This window comes from Protomyctophum bolini, assembly GCF_963924005.1.
Source record: "Protomyctophum bolini genome assembly, chromosome: 20".
NCBI lineage: Eukaryota > Metazoa > Chordata > Actinopteri > Myctophiformes > Myctophidae > Protomyctophum > Protomyctophum bolini.
The window spans coordinates 27,887,049-27,904,245 of record NC_137881.1 but is presented as its reverse complement, the minus strand read 5'-3'; the positions used below and the strand labels follow the sequence as shown (position 1 = coordinate 27,904,245).

General features: G+C 42.1%; 2 protein-coding genes across 2 annotated transcripts in view; one reads left to right on the top strand and one right to left on the bottom strand.

Moving 5' to 3' along the window:
* The first annotated feature begins 104 nt into the window (after positions 1–104).
* nedd8 (NEDD8 ubiquitin like modifier) lies at positions 105–2,939 on the top strand. The gene is made up of 4 exons (XM_080791836.1): positions 105–295; positions 815–862; positions 953–1,035; positions 1,625–2,939. The coding sequence occupies exons 1-4, from the start codon at positions 278–280 to the stop codon at positions 1,752–1,754; spliced, it is 279 nt and encodes a 92-aa protein (XP_080647962.1). The 5' UTR covers positions 105–277; the 3' UTR covers positions 1,755–2,939.
* Positions 2,940–3,013: 74 nt separating this feature from the next.
* Positions 3,014–17,197, bottom strand: part of slc7a8a (solute carrier family 7 member 8a) — a 36,276-nt gene continuing 22,092 nt past the window's right edge. The window contains exons 4-11 of the mRNA XM_080792855.1: positions 13,955–14,080; positions 11,427–11,580; positions 10,265–10,388; positions 9,186–9,289; positions 7,991–8,087; positions 6,934–7,083; positions 6,120–6,297; positions 3,014–5,850 (exon numbers count right to left, since the gene is read on the bottom strand). Of these exons, the coding sequence (XP_080648981.1) occupies positions 5,696–5,850; positions 6,120–6,297; positions 6,934–7,083; positions 7,991–8,087; positions 9,186–9,289; positions 10,265–10,388; positions 11,427–11,580; positions 13,955–14,080 (1,088 nt within the window). The 3' untranslated portion in view covers positions 3,014–5,695. The remainder of the gene's footprint in view (positions 5,851–6,119; positions 6,298–6,933; positions 7,084–7,990; positions 8,088–9,185; positions 9,290–10,264; positions 10,389–11,426; positions 11,581–13,954; positions 14,081–17,197) is intronic.

The window sequence follows — 17,197 nt, the reverse complement described above, 5'->3', positions numbered from 1 at the left end:
GTTCAGCAGGAAAACCATTATAATAAACCCGAAATCAAACTGCGGGAGTTCGGAACCCTTGAGCTTCACACAAGTATCTGGTGGGATTCCTGAGGAGTGGGACACAAGACGTAAACGCTGGTGACATTTTCAATTTTAGGAAAGACATGAAATACAATTTCTTCACCAACACCAATTTATAACTTTGAAAACGAATACAAAATAGACCCAAATCTACCGCACAGACACATACTAATAGCAATAGCAATATAATCGATTTTTGGAGAACAAAGAAGTCATGTTGATCAAAGTGAAGGTAATTCTACATGCTGTGATCATCGCTGTGTCATCGCAAATAACATTTGTTTTTTAATGCGTGCCAGGCGAAGGGGGTAGGCTACATTCATTATAATGTACGATTCGGGTATAGCCTAAATAAATCAGGACCTAGCCCTAGAATGGCTCTTGTAACTGTTGTTTCATACAGTTATATATACACTACAGTTCAAATACTTTGTAACAAATGTAACCGAGCCCTAAGTCAAGGGCTGATCTGGTCTGGGATAATGCCGAGAGGCCAACCTTAGCTTAGTCGTGAGGGATGGATATCTCTTGAGGCGAGCTGGTATAAAGTCCTTAGGTCGATGTCACGATCTTGGTTCTTAGCTTAAATCCGTCTTTACTCGCTTATAGGCACCTATATTTATAGTGTTGAGATGTCAGAGGTGACGTCACCTCTGACACCACGGTTATGATGTCGGAGCGACATCATAACAACAGAGCCGTTCTAGGGCTAATCAGGACCCTGTGTTTTTTATTTTCTTTCCACTTCCAGACACTTACTGGCAAGGAAATCGAGATTGACATTGAGCCCACAGATAAGGTATGCTATTGTTTCTTTTCCAAAATGGAACCAGACTCATCAACAATCTGTCTTTGTTTCTGACGACTTTTTGTTCTCATTTCTATTAAGGTGGAGCGGATCAAAGAGCGGGTCGAGGAAAAAGAAGGCATCCCTCCTCAGCAGCAGAGGCTGATTTACAGTGGCAAACAGATGTAAGGCTGAGATTCCATTGTTGTAGATGAGCTATGGCCCCTACAGACTGTAGGAGTTTTAAAGTTGTCGGCGAGTCATCAGATCGTTATGTATTTCACACTACAGGAGTCTTTTCACACTAAACACTAAACGATTCGTTTGGTCGCCGACTAGGCATCACACACTACAAGAGTTCACCAAGATGCGATCTAGACCTGATACATATAGGCTACATCATTTGCATTGTAAGCTAAAGGCCTATTCATAGTCTGGATTTTCGATGGTGAGGTGACCACCGCTCCGGTGGTGAGCTGACCACCGGAGCTGAAATAACGTTGAGCGGTGGTGAGTAAAAACAGAGAGAAGGGCTGGAGCGGTGGCGGTGGTTTGCTCTTCACCGCGGCTCGTGACGTCATGTTGTAGTTCGGTGGTCACCCCACCACCGAAAATCCAGACTATGTATGAGCCTTAAGGGGACTGCCCATAGTTCCGAAGTCCCGTTAGTCCGAACATGCATTAAGGTCGGCGAACATGCAAAGTCCACCACCACACCCCACATACTGTACATTCGGAAGGACCTCATCCTGTCTTGTCACCTCTTCTTCTCAGGAACGACGAGAAAACAGCAGCAGACTACAAGATCCAAGGTGGCTCTGTTCTCCATCTGGTCCTTGCACTCAGAGGAGGAGAGGAGGTCCTCCACTCTGTCAGAAGTTTCTACTCCATGCCTGCGTTGTAGCTATCGCTACCAAACCTGTCTTAGCCTCTTGTCTTAGTAGCGGTTGGAGGCATTGAGGATGGTATTGTTATGGGTTGCTGAGTAGCACCTACTGTGTTGACCGTTGATGCATTGGAGGTCAAACAGTGCCACTGATAAAGAGTTTTGCTATGCTGTGCTAATGGCCAAAATGTTTCTGCCTGTACATGACAGCCGACAGTCAATTTTAATGAAAACCAGACAGGAAATCCAAACTTAATGGCCATTGAGCAAGGTTTAAGTGGCTGCCTTAAATGCCCAAACTCTTGTTCATCCATGGCTCCAGGCCTGGGTCTTAGTTGGGTTAGTCTTGTCCTATTGAATCAAATTAAAAGAAAGATTCTCCCATGTTTTTTGTTTTTTTTCTCTCTATAACTCTTTTTGAAGAGGTATCCTGGAAAAAACAGCAGCGTTACGGTTCTTGTAAAAGTCCACCATTGAAACAATACTTCCCACTGGAGCATCTTCCTTGCTCTCTCTTTTACATATCTTCAGACTATTGGATATATCAGCACACAAGTCATTCCACATAGTTTCATCGGATCTGTGAATGATTAATAAGGAGATATAGGAAGATAACAAAGTATGTAAGTACCGGTAACTAACTAACAACCAATTTGTCTGAAGTTGTATACCGGTATTTAGCTATAGTTGTTCGTACACATCATTTTGGAATTTCATGATGTTTTCTTTAGAGTGTCTTCTCAAGTAGAATGGATGGTCTGCTTTTCATTTAAATACAGGCCCCTGCTTTTCATTTACATACAGCCCCATGCTTTTCATTTAAATACAGACCCCTGCTTGTCAACCATGACTGTGTTTAGAATGGATGGTCTGCTTTTCATTTAAATACAGGCCCCTGCTTGTCAACCATGACTGTGTTGGTACTGAGCATGAAAGATGAATGTTACCGGCTCAAATGATATGAAATTATGAATACACTTGCAAGAGGTATTGCCAATGGTGTAACAAGTTGGCTAGGAATACAACCTATGTGTTCCCATCATCAGGACACAATTGTTATGTGACTTCATATTTCTCCCACTCCCAGAACAACAAACTGAAGGGGATTTTGAGATTAAGTTTACTGTTCTTTTCCAATGTCAATGATGAATAAGTGAATATTTTTGTCCTCTGTAATAAACATATGGAGCTATTCAAATTAAATATGTGCCATGATGTTTTTCTAACCACTCTTTGCATAAAGGCAACAGTTTTCAACACAATAATGCAAAAATGTATGTAACTCACTTACAGTAAGTATATATTTATTCTCGTCACCATTATGTACATTTACTTTTAAACAAAAATAGTATTAATGTTGACATAATGTTAAGTGGAATGTGCCTATACAGTGGTAGGCTGCAGAGAGCAAAAGACAACCTACAATAGAATAAATCATCTGACATCAACCAGCATATAATACGTTCACAAAGTAGCACTTGTATCTGATGACATATTGCTGGGACTTGAAAATATAATCGGTATTGATAGAAATTACTTTCCGGCCTTGAGGAGACAATAAAAGAGCTTCCTTCTTACAGACACCAGAGGCTTGTTTTGGTCTGTATTAAAGCAAGAACTGGCAACCTGACTTGCAGCTTAGAACTGGGCAGCAGCACAATGGAAATATACTGGACAAACTAGCAGCTATTGTCACTAGTTAGAGCTAGCTAAGCTATTGAATGGGGGGTAAGTCATAACTCTTTGCAAAAGTTGAAATGGATGCCACCACATTCTGAGGTGAAAATAACTTGTGTCTACTCTGTACTGGTTATTTAGAGAGACATAATGTCCTGACCTGATCATAATGATATCTGTTTTATGGAAATATGAACCATACAGTAGTACATACACAAATCACATCAAAGATGAAGAAACCCTGCTATCCTTCCATCAAGCTAAGCAATAATGGCCCAAATTGATTCTTTATTCTCCATCATGTTATATGTGCATCTCTGACCAAGATGATGACATTGCCTACTGTTATCTAGAGGTGGTGATTTATAAATGTTTTATAACATGTATGGGATTAAAGTTGTCCCCTGAGCAATTAATTTCTGATGCCACAGGTTAAAGATTTTAAGACTGACAGAGTGGCAATCCGTCAAAGCTTAAAACAAATTGGCAGTGTGGGTGTTTAAAAAGGCAGTTTGAATGCTCTGAGAATTCCAGTCGGTATATACAGGAATATGTCTCTCTCTCTCTCACTACATACACTTGCATGTACGCGGTATGTAGGTCCATTGTGATTCTATTCAACAACCTATACCTATACTTATATACTGTATATGTAACTCATTAGACAATATAGATGGAACAGATTTATTTAGGGGTGACATTTCAACCATTGCCAAGGCAGTTTGCTAATATTGCACTCACATTTCTAGTGATAATGTACAATAAAAATAGTTGACTGGACCCCTAAATAAAGCCCTACCAGCGTCCTCTGATATTTAAACACAGATCAGATAATATAAGTTACAAAACACATGTACTGATTCACAAAGACATCTTCATTAACAACACTAAAGCCTAATTCATAAGAAAATAGGCTTAAACTCCACAGACTTGACTTCCACATGAAAGACAATGAGCCCCTACAACTATTTTCGTCACAAGCATTCATGTGTCGGTGGTGGTATTTGCTGCAGTGGGGTGCACAACATTAACAATACCACTAATATATTCTGCCTGCTAGTCTATAGACTATGGTTTGTCTTGAGAAGGCTAACACCATTTGTGAAGCAGAACGTGTCCGTTCTGTGCTTTAATGCAATCTTCTTTGCAGTCCTTGCCCATGTTTGATTGTCTGTTTCTATGGGTAGATTAATTCAGTAGTGTCCAGTTTAAAAAGAAACCCGCTGAGTCAACGTGAGATTTCAAAAACGGATACTTTCTATTTTTGTTTCCTTTTGACATAAAGATCTATTAAAACAAAAACAAATCAGTATAAATCATCTCTCTACACCAATGACAGCAATACTGCACTCATACCTACAGTACGTACAGAATATATATCATAATTAAGGCAATTAAAAATAACTGATTTTGCAGAATCCACCACTAATTGACAGGTACAAACCAGATCAAACATCAGTTTTTAGGTTAATACCTCTGCAGTTGTGAGAGTAAAAAAAAAGATCCCAAATGTTATTGGAAAAAACAAAACTATAACATATTAAAACTACAATAATAATAAAAACAAATGATATAAACAATTATGACAATTACAAAAACATTTTGGAATCACAGTCGTTTAAAAAAATAACATACAGCATTTAGTGTACTTGACAACGTGAAATAACTTGATCTGAATCGGATGTTTCGACAATCGAAAATACAGCTTTGACATTTTGAATGCATGACAAAGAAAATGTGACAGACAAAACATGAATGAATAAACACAAAAGGCGTATCCACCACGTTAGAGTAAGAGTCTTTAAAAAACGGGGGGAAAAAAGAAAAAAAAAACGCTCTTACAGTAGGAGTGTACAGGAGGTGTGTGGGGGAGTAAAAGTGAAGGGGAGAGCATGATTGATAATGGCAGTGGGGATGTGCCAGCGGCAGGTGGGGTGGAGGAGGGGCCATGTTATAAAAGAATGACTAGCTTCCATGAAGCTTCCATTAAAACACCCCAAATTATAGCAAGAGAAGTTGGTTGGGAGTCCACCGTCCTCCAAAATATCTCATGATATTTGGCACAGTGCGTCGCGGTTCGAGAGAATGCTGAAAAAACAAACGCAAACGCTATGAGGCACAAGTGTTTACCAGAGAATCGACATAGCTACTAAGTCACCAGAGTGATGTGCACGTGTGTCTTTGTGCATGTATGCACGGTTGCGCACGCATTTGACAGCATGACGTGTGGTTCTTTGGGGGGGGGGGCAGGTTGCTGGCAAAAGACAAAACGGTGTGTGTTTTTAACAGTCCCCACACTTTTGCGTTTCTCTGTCCTCCTCCCGGGACAGAGGAGAACGGGCCTCCTTCATCTCCTCGCCCTCATCTGCGTTGACCGCTCTGGTTTCCGCTGGGTACACCACCACGCACAGCTTCTGGCCCAGGTACGTCATCTTGTCTGGAGGAGGACAGAGAGACAGACGGACAAAATAGGGAGTTTTAGGACTTGTCACAATCGGGAAGCTAAAGAAAGATAGCCTGGCTAATAAGCCAGACCGAATCAGCCGTTGGCAAAAGAAAATGGCCTGCCGGCGGATTACGGTCTGGAGAGGCTCAATTGTACGCCCATTTCCTACACCAGAGAACTGGTGTGGTCAATCGGGACACGGTATGCAATATGGGCGGGCTTTGGTACAGTGAAATTCAATGCCGTTAAGTCGACCTTACCGACGAAGGCATCGAAGCACTGTGGCTTGTTGTCCCAGTAGACTCCCAGGAAGTAAACGGGAACACCGGTCAGCATGATGGCCAGGCCGATGCCGCACACCACGGGCTCGGAGTAGAGTGAGAAGATGAGCAGGAAGGCCCAGAACAACAGGTAGATAACCGGCCAGATTAGGCTGATCTGTAGATGAGAAATGGAAAGAGGGAGTGAGAGAAGAGAACATTCATTTGTACAGCCATGTTGATCAGGCCGAGGGTTAGACAGTATATCTTTAAACTGTTTGGAGGCTGTATACCTGCTAATTGGTTATTCTATACAGTATGTATTTCTCTTGGCCAGTTTCTTTCTGTGTTTTTTCTGCTTGCTCTTCCTCTCTCTACGAACGATGGAACTTGCACAAAAAACTATATTTCACCCAATTTACACCTGCACACCTGTGATGTGAAGTTTATTCAGATTGTGATTCTTTAGGCATAAATGTTTGGCTTGCCTCGTATAGCTCTGTGTGGCAAAAAAAACACACACGCCAAGCAAATTATAGCAAACAAACTAAAAATAAGAATGGCATATTCTGTCATCTCCACCTGACTGACATGCTGCCTTGCTAGTAGGTTCACCTTATCGAGCAGAGCTGATTGCCTTTCCATTAACAGCAGAGCCATTATACTTAAACAGCAGAGCATTGCTAACACGATACTTTTGGCTAATGAGATTAATGTCGTCATTAGTCGAGTCAAGAAGACAAAGTGGCGGCAGCGTATTATATATAGAGAGCACTACTGGGGCACAGTGCCATGCATCTCCATGAGCACTCACTTTAATTGGTCGGACCATATTGGGCTGCCTAATGCGCAGGACAATCTGCCCGGCGACAGTGACTCCGTAGAAGAGGTAGTTGATGAAGCCCACGTAGTTGATGAGGGTGTACATGTCACTGGTGCACAGCATCAGCAGGGTGGACAGGCACTGGAGGAAGACCAAGGATAGTAGTCAGTGGTGGGTGACAGCATAAAGGGACCCAACTTATTATAGCCACATAGACACTTTGCATTGGTGGCCCCATTTGTACAAGTTAGAGTTCATTTAGGACAGCAGTTTGAACTTATTATAGCCACATAGACACTTTGCATTGGTGGCCCCATTTGAGTTAGAGTTCATTTTAGAACAGTGGTTTGAACTTATTATAGCCACATAGACACTTTGCATTGGTGGCCCCATTAGTACAAGTTAGAGTTAATTTTAGGACAGTGGTTTGAACTTATTATAGCCACATAGACACTTTGCATTGGTGGCCCCATTAGTACAAGTTAGAGTTCATTTTAGGACAGTGGTTTGAACTTATTATAGCCACATAGACACTTTGCATTGGTGGCCCCATTAGTACAAGTTAGAGTTAATTTTAGGACAGTGGTTTGAACTTATTATAGCCACATAGACACTTTGCATTGGTGGCCCCATTAGTACAAGTTAGAGTTCATTTTAGGACAGTGGTTTGAACTTATTATAGCCACATAGACACTTTGCATTGGTGGCCCCATTTGAGTTAGAGTTCATTTTAGAACAGTGGTTTTCAAACCAGTGGCTAAACCAGTGGCTAAATGATGGACCCTTCCGGCTCCATTTGGTTTCATTCTACGCTCTCAAGAGTTAAATTATTGTTAAACGCCTGTTATCCCTCCTAATGGTATACCAACAGCCATACAGCATGGAAATTATCCGACGATAACAACATATTCCTTATAGTTTTGGGGGTCTGAGAGGCTAAAATGTCATCAAATTGTGGCCCGTGCGTGGCTCAAATGCAGAATAAATAATGGGGCCTTGAGATATGAAAAAAGGTTGAAAAGCATTGATTTAGAGAAGGTATACTCACAGTGAAGAGCAAGGCAGGGATGGGAGTGCAGCGCTTCACATGAATCATAGCGAGCAGACTTGGGAGGTGGCCTTCCCGGGCGCCAGCAAAGAACAAGCTGTTAGAGAGAAAGAGGGGGGGTTCGGGGGTTATATCGTCAAACAGACTTGACATTCTGACCTGAGATCAGATTCTAAAAATGTCTTCTACACCCAACCTGACAGTTTTCCATTCTGACCTGAGACCAGATTCTAAAAATGTTTTCTATCAGTCAGTCGCTCTTCGATTTTTCAAAAATAGCAGACCTACAAGCTCGTAGCGCGCCACTCGGCCACTCAATTCCGCCTACATACTGTAGATGGCAGACGGTGCTGCGTTCCCCACCACCGAGGAATCGAGGATATACCATGAAAGCCAGAATAGATTTGAATAATTTTTCAATTGTAGATCAGCTATATTTGCTATATTTTAATTGAAATCCTGAATGATGTTTTTTCTTTTTTTCAGTAACCTTTTTATTTCATTTCAATTGCATTTACTCCATTTAGTTATAGTGACCCCTTTCTAAAACTCACTTCTGCCAAACTGTCCCAAACTGAGGGATCCATGCTACCTTTATTGTCAGAGCAGAGGCCTCTCTTTTGCTCACCCCCCCCCCCCCCCCAATGCTGACCTTGACAAATAAATGCACAGAAACTCTCGTTTGAGGCCATGGTGGTTTTGTTGTCACCTCTGTCACCTGAGAGGAACTCTTTCTTCTCCTGTACCTCTCACTACTGTAGGCCTCTGCAGAAAACTACAGTATAGGATATTTGTATATCTTACAGTGCAGGGGTGGGAAACTTTGACGATGGAGAGGGCCACTATATATTTCCACATTGCATATTTCTGTCGTAGAAAAAATAGCTGATCTACGAGCTCAAAACGCGTTGCAGTGCGACGCGTTTTGAGATCGTAGATCAGCTATATTTAATATTTGAATTGAAATCCTGAATACATTTTTTTATTGGAATCCTGAAAAGTAACCTCTTTTTTCTTTTTTCAAATGCATTTAGTTACAGTCACAGTATGTTAACTTTATGAACTAAATACAAATACATTGGACATAAAAAAGAAAATAACATTTTAACAGTAGTCATTAAAGCTATACATAATATAGACTGGAGTAAAGTGAAAGTGGGCCAGTTGCCCATGTGTACAGTATGAGCTAACTAACCGTGAGGAGGTGAAGAGGGAGCCGTTGACTCCTCCGAAGGTGGAGAAAGCCACGGAGATGGGCATGATCCAGGACATGACGCCGAGCAGCTTCTCACCAAACGTCTGGGATGGACAGGTGGAGTTTATAGGAGAGAGAGAGAGAGAGAGAGAGAGAGAGGGAGCGAGGGAGTATAAGGGACAGACACGGTGATGGTTTAATAATATATTGACATATTAATGGCACACTGCACTGCATTGGCTTCGAGAAATTCCACGTTGTGTGTGGGCTGAGCTGGCAAAACACAAAGATGTGAATGATAATATAACATTAATTTAAAAAGAAGAAAGAAACGCTGTGTTTCTTTCTTTAAAATCTTGAAAAATGAGACTTGTACATGGTCCAAAACCCCTGCGTTAAGCGGTCAGATATTTGGGGCCCTGATCCAGAAAAGGTATAGTAGGGCATAACCACATTTCATGGCATGCAGCAAAGTCAGAGCCTTTGACACAGTGAGGCCACTAGAGGGCGTGAGAGGCCTTCCACAGTCATGTTTGGTTGAGAGATCACAGGACCACTCTGCACCAAAGCCGCCCTGGGCGGGGCTACTCGCCAGTGGTGGAAAGTAACTAAGTACATTTAGTACTGTAGCCTACTTAAGTAAAATCTTGAGGTATTTGTACTTGAGTATGTCACATTTTCAGTCTTTTTACTTCTACCCTATTACATTTCAGAGACAAATATTTTTACTTTTACTCCACTACAATTATTTGACAACGTTGGTTACTATAGTTACTTTGTAGATTTTGATTATTATTATTACAAAACCTACATTAACCACTACAGCCCTGTGTACACATTTTGGTCATTTGAAAAGAGCTATTTTCAAATGATTATTATACATTTGAAATCTTGAAATGGGACGTTTACTATTTGTACGTTAAGTACACCTTGATGTCGATACTTCAGTCAAGTACATTTTGAAATCCAGACTTTGTACTCGTAACGGAGTATACTTCCATATTGCAGTATTGGTACTTTTACTTAAGTAAAAGAAAACCTGAGTATACTTTCTCCACCCGCTGCAACATGCTACTCACCACGGCAACAGCGTTGGAGGCGAGCAGCTCCGCCGGGCTCATGGCCGTGACGTAGGCGATGTTGGCGAAGACGTAGACGAACGTCACCAGGGGTATGGAGATGAATATGGCCCGAGGAAGGTTCCTGGAGAAGGCAAACGTAGTGTTGTAGATTCACATATAAGTATTGAAACACACCGGACACAGGGCTGCCTGCCTTGTAGTCTTTACTCGTTCGGTATACTGAATCAAATCACAGTCACATTGCATGTAAATCACCACCACTTAATCACATATATGACCCACACCTGTGTATAACATCCTGGTACCCTATGCGATACAAGTGGCTGGACACTACAGCAAACATTAGAGATATTAGTGGAGAAACAAAGTGGAAGGAAGAGAGAAGGAAGGAAATGGAGGAGAGATGATTTGAAAGGATGAGAAAAGAAAGGAAGATAGAAGATAGAGCGTGTGCGTGCGCGTGCGTGTTTGTGTGTGCGTGTGTGTGACCGAAGAACAGAGAGATGTTTTGAAAGAGGATATTAAGAGAGGAAGGTTTGATGAGGGGTATTATTGGATATTAAGGTTAACAAAAGGACATGACAATCATATTATTAAGAAGGGGGCAGGAGAAAAATATATTAACAAAAGGAAATGAGGAAATAAATCAATGATCTATACAAAAAAATGAAAATGTCAAAATTGCATTACTATTTTCCGAGTAAGAATTTCTCCCATGCTTAAGTGAAATTCAATGAAGTTAAAACCCAGAATGACCGAAGAAAGTGGACCGGGTCTGTTTGGAAGTGCATGATAACTCCACTAACTATACCGCTGGCTAGACAATGACAAGAGTTTGTCCCCAATGTGGAACAACAATGACCTAAAAAGTGGCCACCATGTATATTTTACTTAACATTTCTTCAGTGTTGTTTGAACCAGAGGTTCTCAAAGTGAGGTCTGGGGACCCCTAGGGGTCCTTGGAGTCGTTCCAGGGGGGGGGGGGGGGCACCAAGAAAATGATTGATAGGAACCAAATGGACCCTTACACTAGGTCCGTAACTCAGAGAGTGTTCAAATGGAACACTCTCAAGAGTAATGGGGGTCTGTGGCCTAAAATCACGCATATAATCTGGTGGCATTTCCAGCAGCGACCACAAAGAGAGTTGTTCGTTCTTACACATAGGGGTCGACCAGCTCCTCCGTGACGTAGTTGAGGAAGTTCCATCCTCCGTAGGCGAAGGAGCCTTGTAGGAACGCCAAGGCGATCAGACCCACGTCGTACTCCTGGAACGGCTCAAAGGCGTTGGCCGGTTCCAACCAGTAATACTCTCCTGTATAGAAGGGGTTAAGGGACAAGGTCAATATACGTCGATATCAACGGCATGAGGTTTGCTGCATATTAAAGAAATCTAGTGCATTTCTTTAAATGTAATAATAGAGGAGAAGAGATTGGCACGATGGCATATAAACGAGGAGCGCATGAGGGGACAGAAAAAGGTGGGAGAGAGAGAAAGCGATACACAGATTTTGTTTTTTTTGCATTATATATGGCATAGTTTTGGTTTAAAAAAAAAAGAAACAGATATTGGATCACTATACGTATTGGTCTGTACTTCACGATCAATCAAATAAAGGCAATGGACGGGCCTGTGGTCATCAAGCTTGGGGTCAAAATTAGGAGACCTGTGCTAGATTTCTACAGCTCACAACAAGCTCACAACACGCTACGCCGTCAAATCGTCTGTTTTCGCCACTATCATATTATAATAGGTCCTCACTAATAATCATGAAAAAACTGCAGGCTTTCTATAGTCCTGAAAAGTTGCAATGCGAAAATGGAAGCCATCGTTAATAATGAAAATCTAAACATTTTTGTAAAAAAAAATCTTGTTTAAAAAAATAATCTGCCTAATGATGATGTCACTGGAAGACGGTTTCTGAACTGCCCCACAGCTCTCCTATATGAGACACAGACTGAGTAGAAAAAAATCGTGCCATTTTATCACGATTATTAGTGAGGACCTATTATATGAAGATAGGTTTAAAAGTGGTGAAGTGGTCCTTTAATGGTCCGTTTTCTAGTTCCCCTGAAATGACACCTCTCTGCGTGAAAATGGGTCGCCGGCTATATGACTCTTTCACAACCGAATTCTCCCGTTGCTCCCAGAGGGAGCAAATCGCCCCATTGTGCATTCTGCATTGTCGTCAAAGGGCTCAGACAGAAATCCTCCCCTGTGTACATAGAGTATTAGCCCAAGCTGTATAGCCCCATAGTCACCACGGCTCTGCTGTGAAAGCTGGCCCCCTGCCGTGTTGTGAATGCCCTAACCCGCAGAGACGTGCTGATATGAAAACGACATTAGTGATGTGAGTTTTAACCTAGAGAGGGGCCCATCGTCGGACCAGGGAACTCACTGACCCCGGCGCCGGTCATTCGCAGCGAGACTCCGTATAGGTGGAGAATGTGTCCCCGGTGACCGTGTGTGCACGTGCGTTATGCGTGTGCGTTATGCGTGTGCATGTCTGCCTGTGTCTGTGTGCAGTTACTGTGCTGTCCTTTTTTGTCCTTTTTGACCTGAGATAAAAAAATGTCTTCTACGCCAAAAGGGGTTCCCGCCAAAAATGGGTAGGGACTGCATAACATATTATGATTTGCAGTCCATTGAAAGTGCATGTCATGGTTGTCACAGTCTAGAACAGTCTATTGCTATTGTAGCAATATTTACAATATTTACCATATTTGACTCCTTCAACACCGCTCTCAAAGAGCACTTAATTACGGGTGGCTGCAATTTGATACTGTATATCTGTATAATGTCTTTAAAATGGAGGACCCTTATGTAAACAAGTCTTAGTGCTTTTTTCTGGTTTCATCTTCTTGGTAGATTGACCTGTACTTTCATTGAACTGTACCCATTCTACAAACTGGGTGGCAGTGGCTCAGGGGTAGAGTGACCGGATGGCAACCGCAAGGTTCCCAGTTCGAAACCCTGTGGGCTCCCCCAGAGTTAGTGTCAAAGTGTCCCTGAGCAAGACTCTGAACCCCTAATTGCTCCCGATGTGCAGGTTGGTGCCTTGCATGGTTTCCTCCGGGCATCGGTGTGTGAATGAGTGAATTTTATGCAAATCTCTGTAAAGCGCCTTGGACAAAGGCGCTATATAAATGCACCATTTACACACTGTTAAAACAATTATCAATCAATCAATCAATCAATCAATCTCTGTGTTCCTTTAATTCCTGAGATGCATTTCATGGGAAAGCATGCTATCTATATGACCGCCTATACATGAACCTGATTCATTATTCAAGTATATTATTTTGCCATAACAACAGCTAACAAGGACAACGCGACAGCCACATGAGAGGGTAGTGATTAAAGAATCAAGTAGGCTATTTCTTTTTACATTCACAGATTTGACCACGCAATGTTGGTGGCGTTTCACCCCCTACAGCAAATGTAATACAGATACAATCAAATCAGTTTAACGGTTCTCACCGTTGCGGAAAGTGAGACCACAGTGAGTCCACCAGACACAGATGGAGTGGAATTAATTATATAACATCGGACACACGTCACGTATACGCAGGACTGTACTGTACCAAGCACACATGTACGTACGTACGCACGCACGCACGCACGCACACACACACTCATGCGAGCACACACAGGCTCTCACACGCACACACGCACATAGCCAGCCTACCCTTGCAGATCTGCACGATACCCATGACGATGATGAGAGCCAGGGCCAGCAGCTTCCCAGCGGTGAACAAGTCCTGAACCCGGGTGGCCCATCGCACGCTGGCACAGTTCACCCACGTCAGCAGCACTACACACACGCAAACACGCACGCACGCAAACACACACACACACACACACACACACGCACACACACACACACACACACAGGGAGAGAAAAGAACAAAAGAACACAGTTAGCATACACCATATTTCATTTCTATTCATCGTTGTGTTAATTGGAAGTAGGCTATCCTATTGTTGTTATTTGAAGTATTTTTATATTCATTGACTTCTTGGTCTCTTCTTCGTACAACTTAAACATATTATTATTATTATTAGGCCTACCGGTATTATTATTAATATTATTATTAATATTATTATTCTTTTCTTTTCTTTCTTTTTTTTCTCTTTCTTTAGCTGAGTGAGTGAGTGTGTGAGTGAGTGAGTGAGTGAGTGAGTGAGTGAGTGAGTGAGTGAGTGAGTGAGTGAGTGAACGAATGAATGAATGACTGGAGCCATTTTGTACATCATGTACAAAATGGCAATGTGAATTTATTGCTGTGGTGGCGTTCTCACTACGACCAGAAAATGACTGATCCAGCAACTGTGAAGCGACGGGAGCTTTTGAAGTCCACAGGTGGCAAATGTGACATGTCATAAAAGCCAGCGACCTTTGGTTCCATCGCGTCATGACAATGAACTTCACCCCTAATCTTTTATATGCCTTACATTATACCGTACTGTATGTTCTTTAGCTAAAGCCTAATTCATAACCGCGACACAGCTTGTAGATCAGTAATTTTCTCGCACTGCACAATGGGAGGCATACTTTGGTTATAGACATATAGCATTGGGTTAGACATAGCATTGGTCCGACTGGATTAAGGTTGGTGAGGGGTGTGCGTTAAGGGTTGGGAGAGGGTTAAGGTCATAGGTTTAGGTGTGCTGCCCCGTTGGAGGTTAAGGTTAGGGTGAGGGTTTGAGATATCGGACCAATGGTATGGTAATTAAAGCTCATGATTTCTTTAAACATTTACACACACCAACTTGCATGCAGCTGTACATACATTTCTCTTTGTGTCAAATGTTTTCAGTTCAACACAGACATCTAGGGCTCTATTTCCGTCCCATGCTAAATCCCTTATTCCTAAACTACCTTTTTGTCAGCCTGTCAGGTGAAACCTGACCGACATTCGATCGGTTTGGCTTTGACGACCTAGTCGTGATTGGCTTGCTCCAAGTCTGAACCCATACTCTGAAACGCCGCCTATAGCCAATGGGAGTGCCTTCCTAAGCCCTGAAAGGCCGCAACGCGGAAGTGTCAGAGCGCCTCGCAAACCTTATAGTAGCGTTTAATGATATGAGCTAACTGGAGCTTCACAACAAAACACAGTGATTGAACCAACCAAAGCACGTCGGAAACGAACGCAAACAACGGCCGCGAGGTTGTCACAGAGAAGCAAAGCACAGCGGAGACAGACAGCGCTATTGTTTCACCTGACAGTTAAAGGGACACTTCACCCTTTTTGCAAAAAGATATATGTTAATGACGTTTAGAAGCTTTAGATCACTTTCCTGGGGGTCTTTATGTGTGTAATATGTGGTTTTAGATATTTTAGATTGTAGCAGTGGGCCTGTTGTCTCTGATGTCATGGACACTGGTCTCACTACCTTCCTGGACTACAATTCCCATAATTCTTTGGTGCACTGCTCCTCCTTGTGGATAGGGGGGAGAGCTGTCTTACTGAGACAACATGTAGTCCAGGAAGGAAGTGAGCCCACTATCCATGACATCAGAGACAACAGGCTCACTGCTACAATCTAAAATATCTAAAACCACATATTACATACATAAATAACCCCAGGAAAGTGTTCTAAAGCTCCTAAACGTCATTAACATATATCTTTTTGCAAAAAGGGTGAAGTGTCCCTTTAATGATGTGTCATTCTTGTTTACTATTTAGAAAAACAACTTCGAATAGTTAAAATAGCCAATCTACATCGACACATTGTGAGCTTGTATATTTGGCTAATTTAACTATTCAAAAATGTTTTTTTTTAATAGTAAAAAATAAATAAAAATAATAATAAGGCAAAGTATAGCCCAGATGAAAGACGCTACTCTTGTTTGACTCCATGGGAACACAAGTCTTTACATCAAATGCAGATGTGCTGAGCTGCTTTCACAGCCAAGGAACAAAGGCAGATAGCACAGCCAGAGCCTGTTTCTTTTAGATGACACATGAACAGACCTGCACGGCTGCCTGCACATGGAGTAGAGCGTAACGGGTCCATTTGGTTCCATGTGTGTACACTCTCAGAGTTAAATTACACAATATGAATTGGGGTCTCAGAGATAGAAATGGGAGTCCCGTAGCCAGCTGTTGCATATCAAACTGGGGGGTCCTTGAAATGAAAATAGTTGAGAGTCACTGCTAGAGCTGTAAAAATGTCTGCACGGGAAGTCGGGAACCATCATTCTACTTGTTTACTGGATGTAGAACTGCATTGGATACTAAAACAAATAGAAACACACAACACTCAGAAGGAAAGACATGTGTGGTGTGCTTGTTTACGGCCGCTGTGGAAAGGTTTACGACATTGTGGGACTCTAGTCTGGAACAGGAACAGTACACACATGTCTGCTGCAGACAAAACAGTGTCTTTAGGGGGGGTTACAGTACTGCTGTACCAATATCCCTCTCGATAGCAAGAAATTAAAACTTAAGTTACATTGTGTACTGTATATATGGGTACGTGTGTTATATTTAACCCATTCTGGACGGGAAACCCTTTTGGTGTTTTAACTATAAAAGCATTATGTTATACTTAATAGAAGATATACAAGCTCATAGCGCGGCGCGCTACGACTATACGAGCTTGTAGTCTTTGAATATATATTCTTTCAGAGCGAACGTTTTTTTTAATTTTGACGTCAGGCCTAAATAGGATATATATATACACACACACACACACACACACACACACACACACACACACACACACAGTCAGTCACGCACACGGCGGCCACATATACGCACATGCTCACACACGCATGCCCGCAGTCAGTCAGTCAGTCAGCCAGTCAAATTCAACAGGTTAATCCTCAGATCAGCCATGAGTGAACATGTCTTAAAACTCTTTCGTCGTTGTACTGTACATCAAATGTAGCCGATCTACAATATATCTCACAGTTCATTTTGAG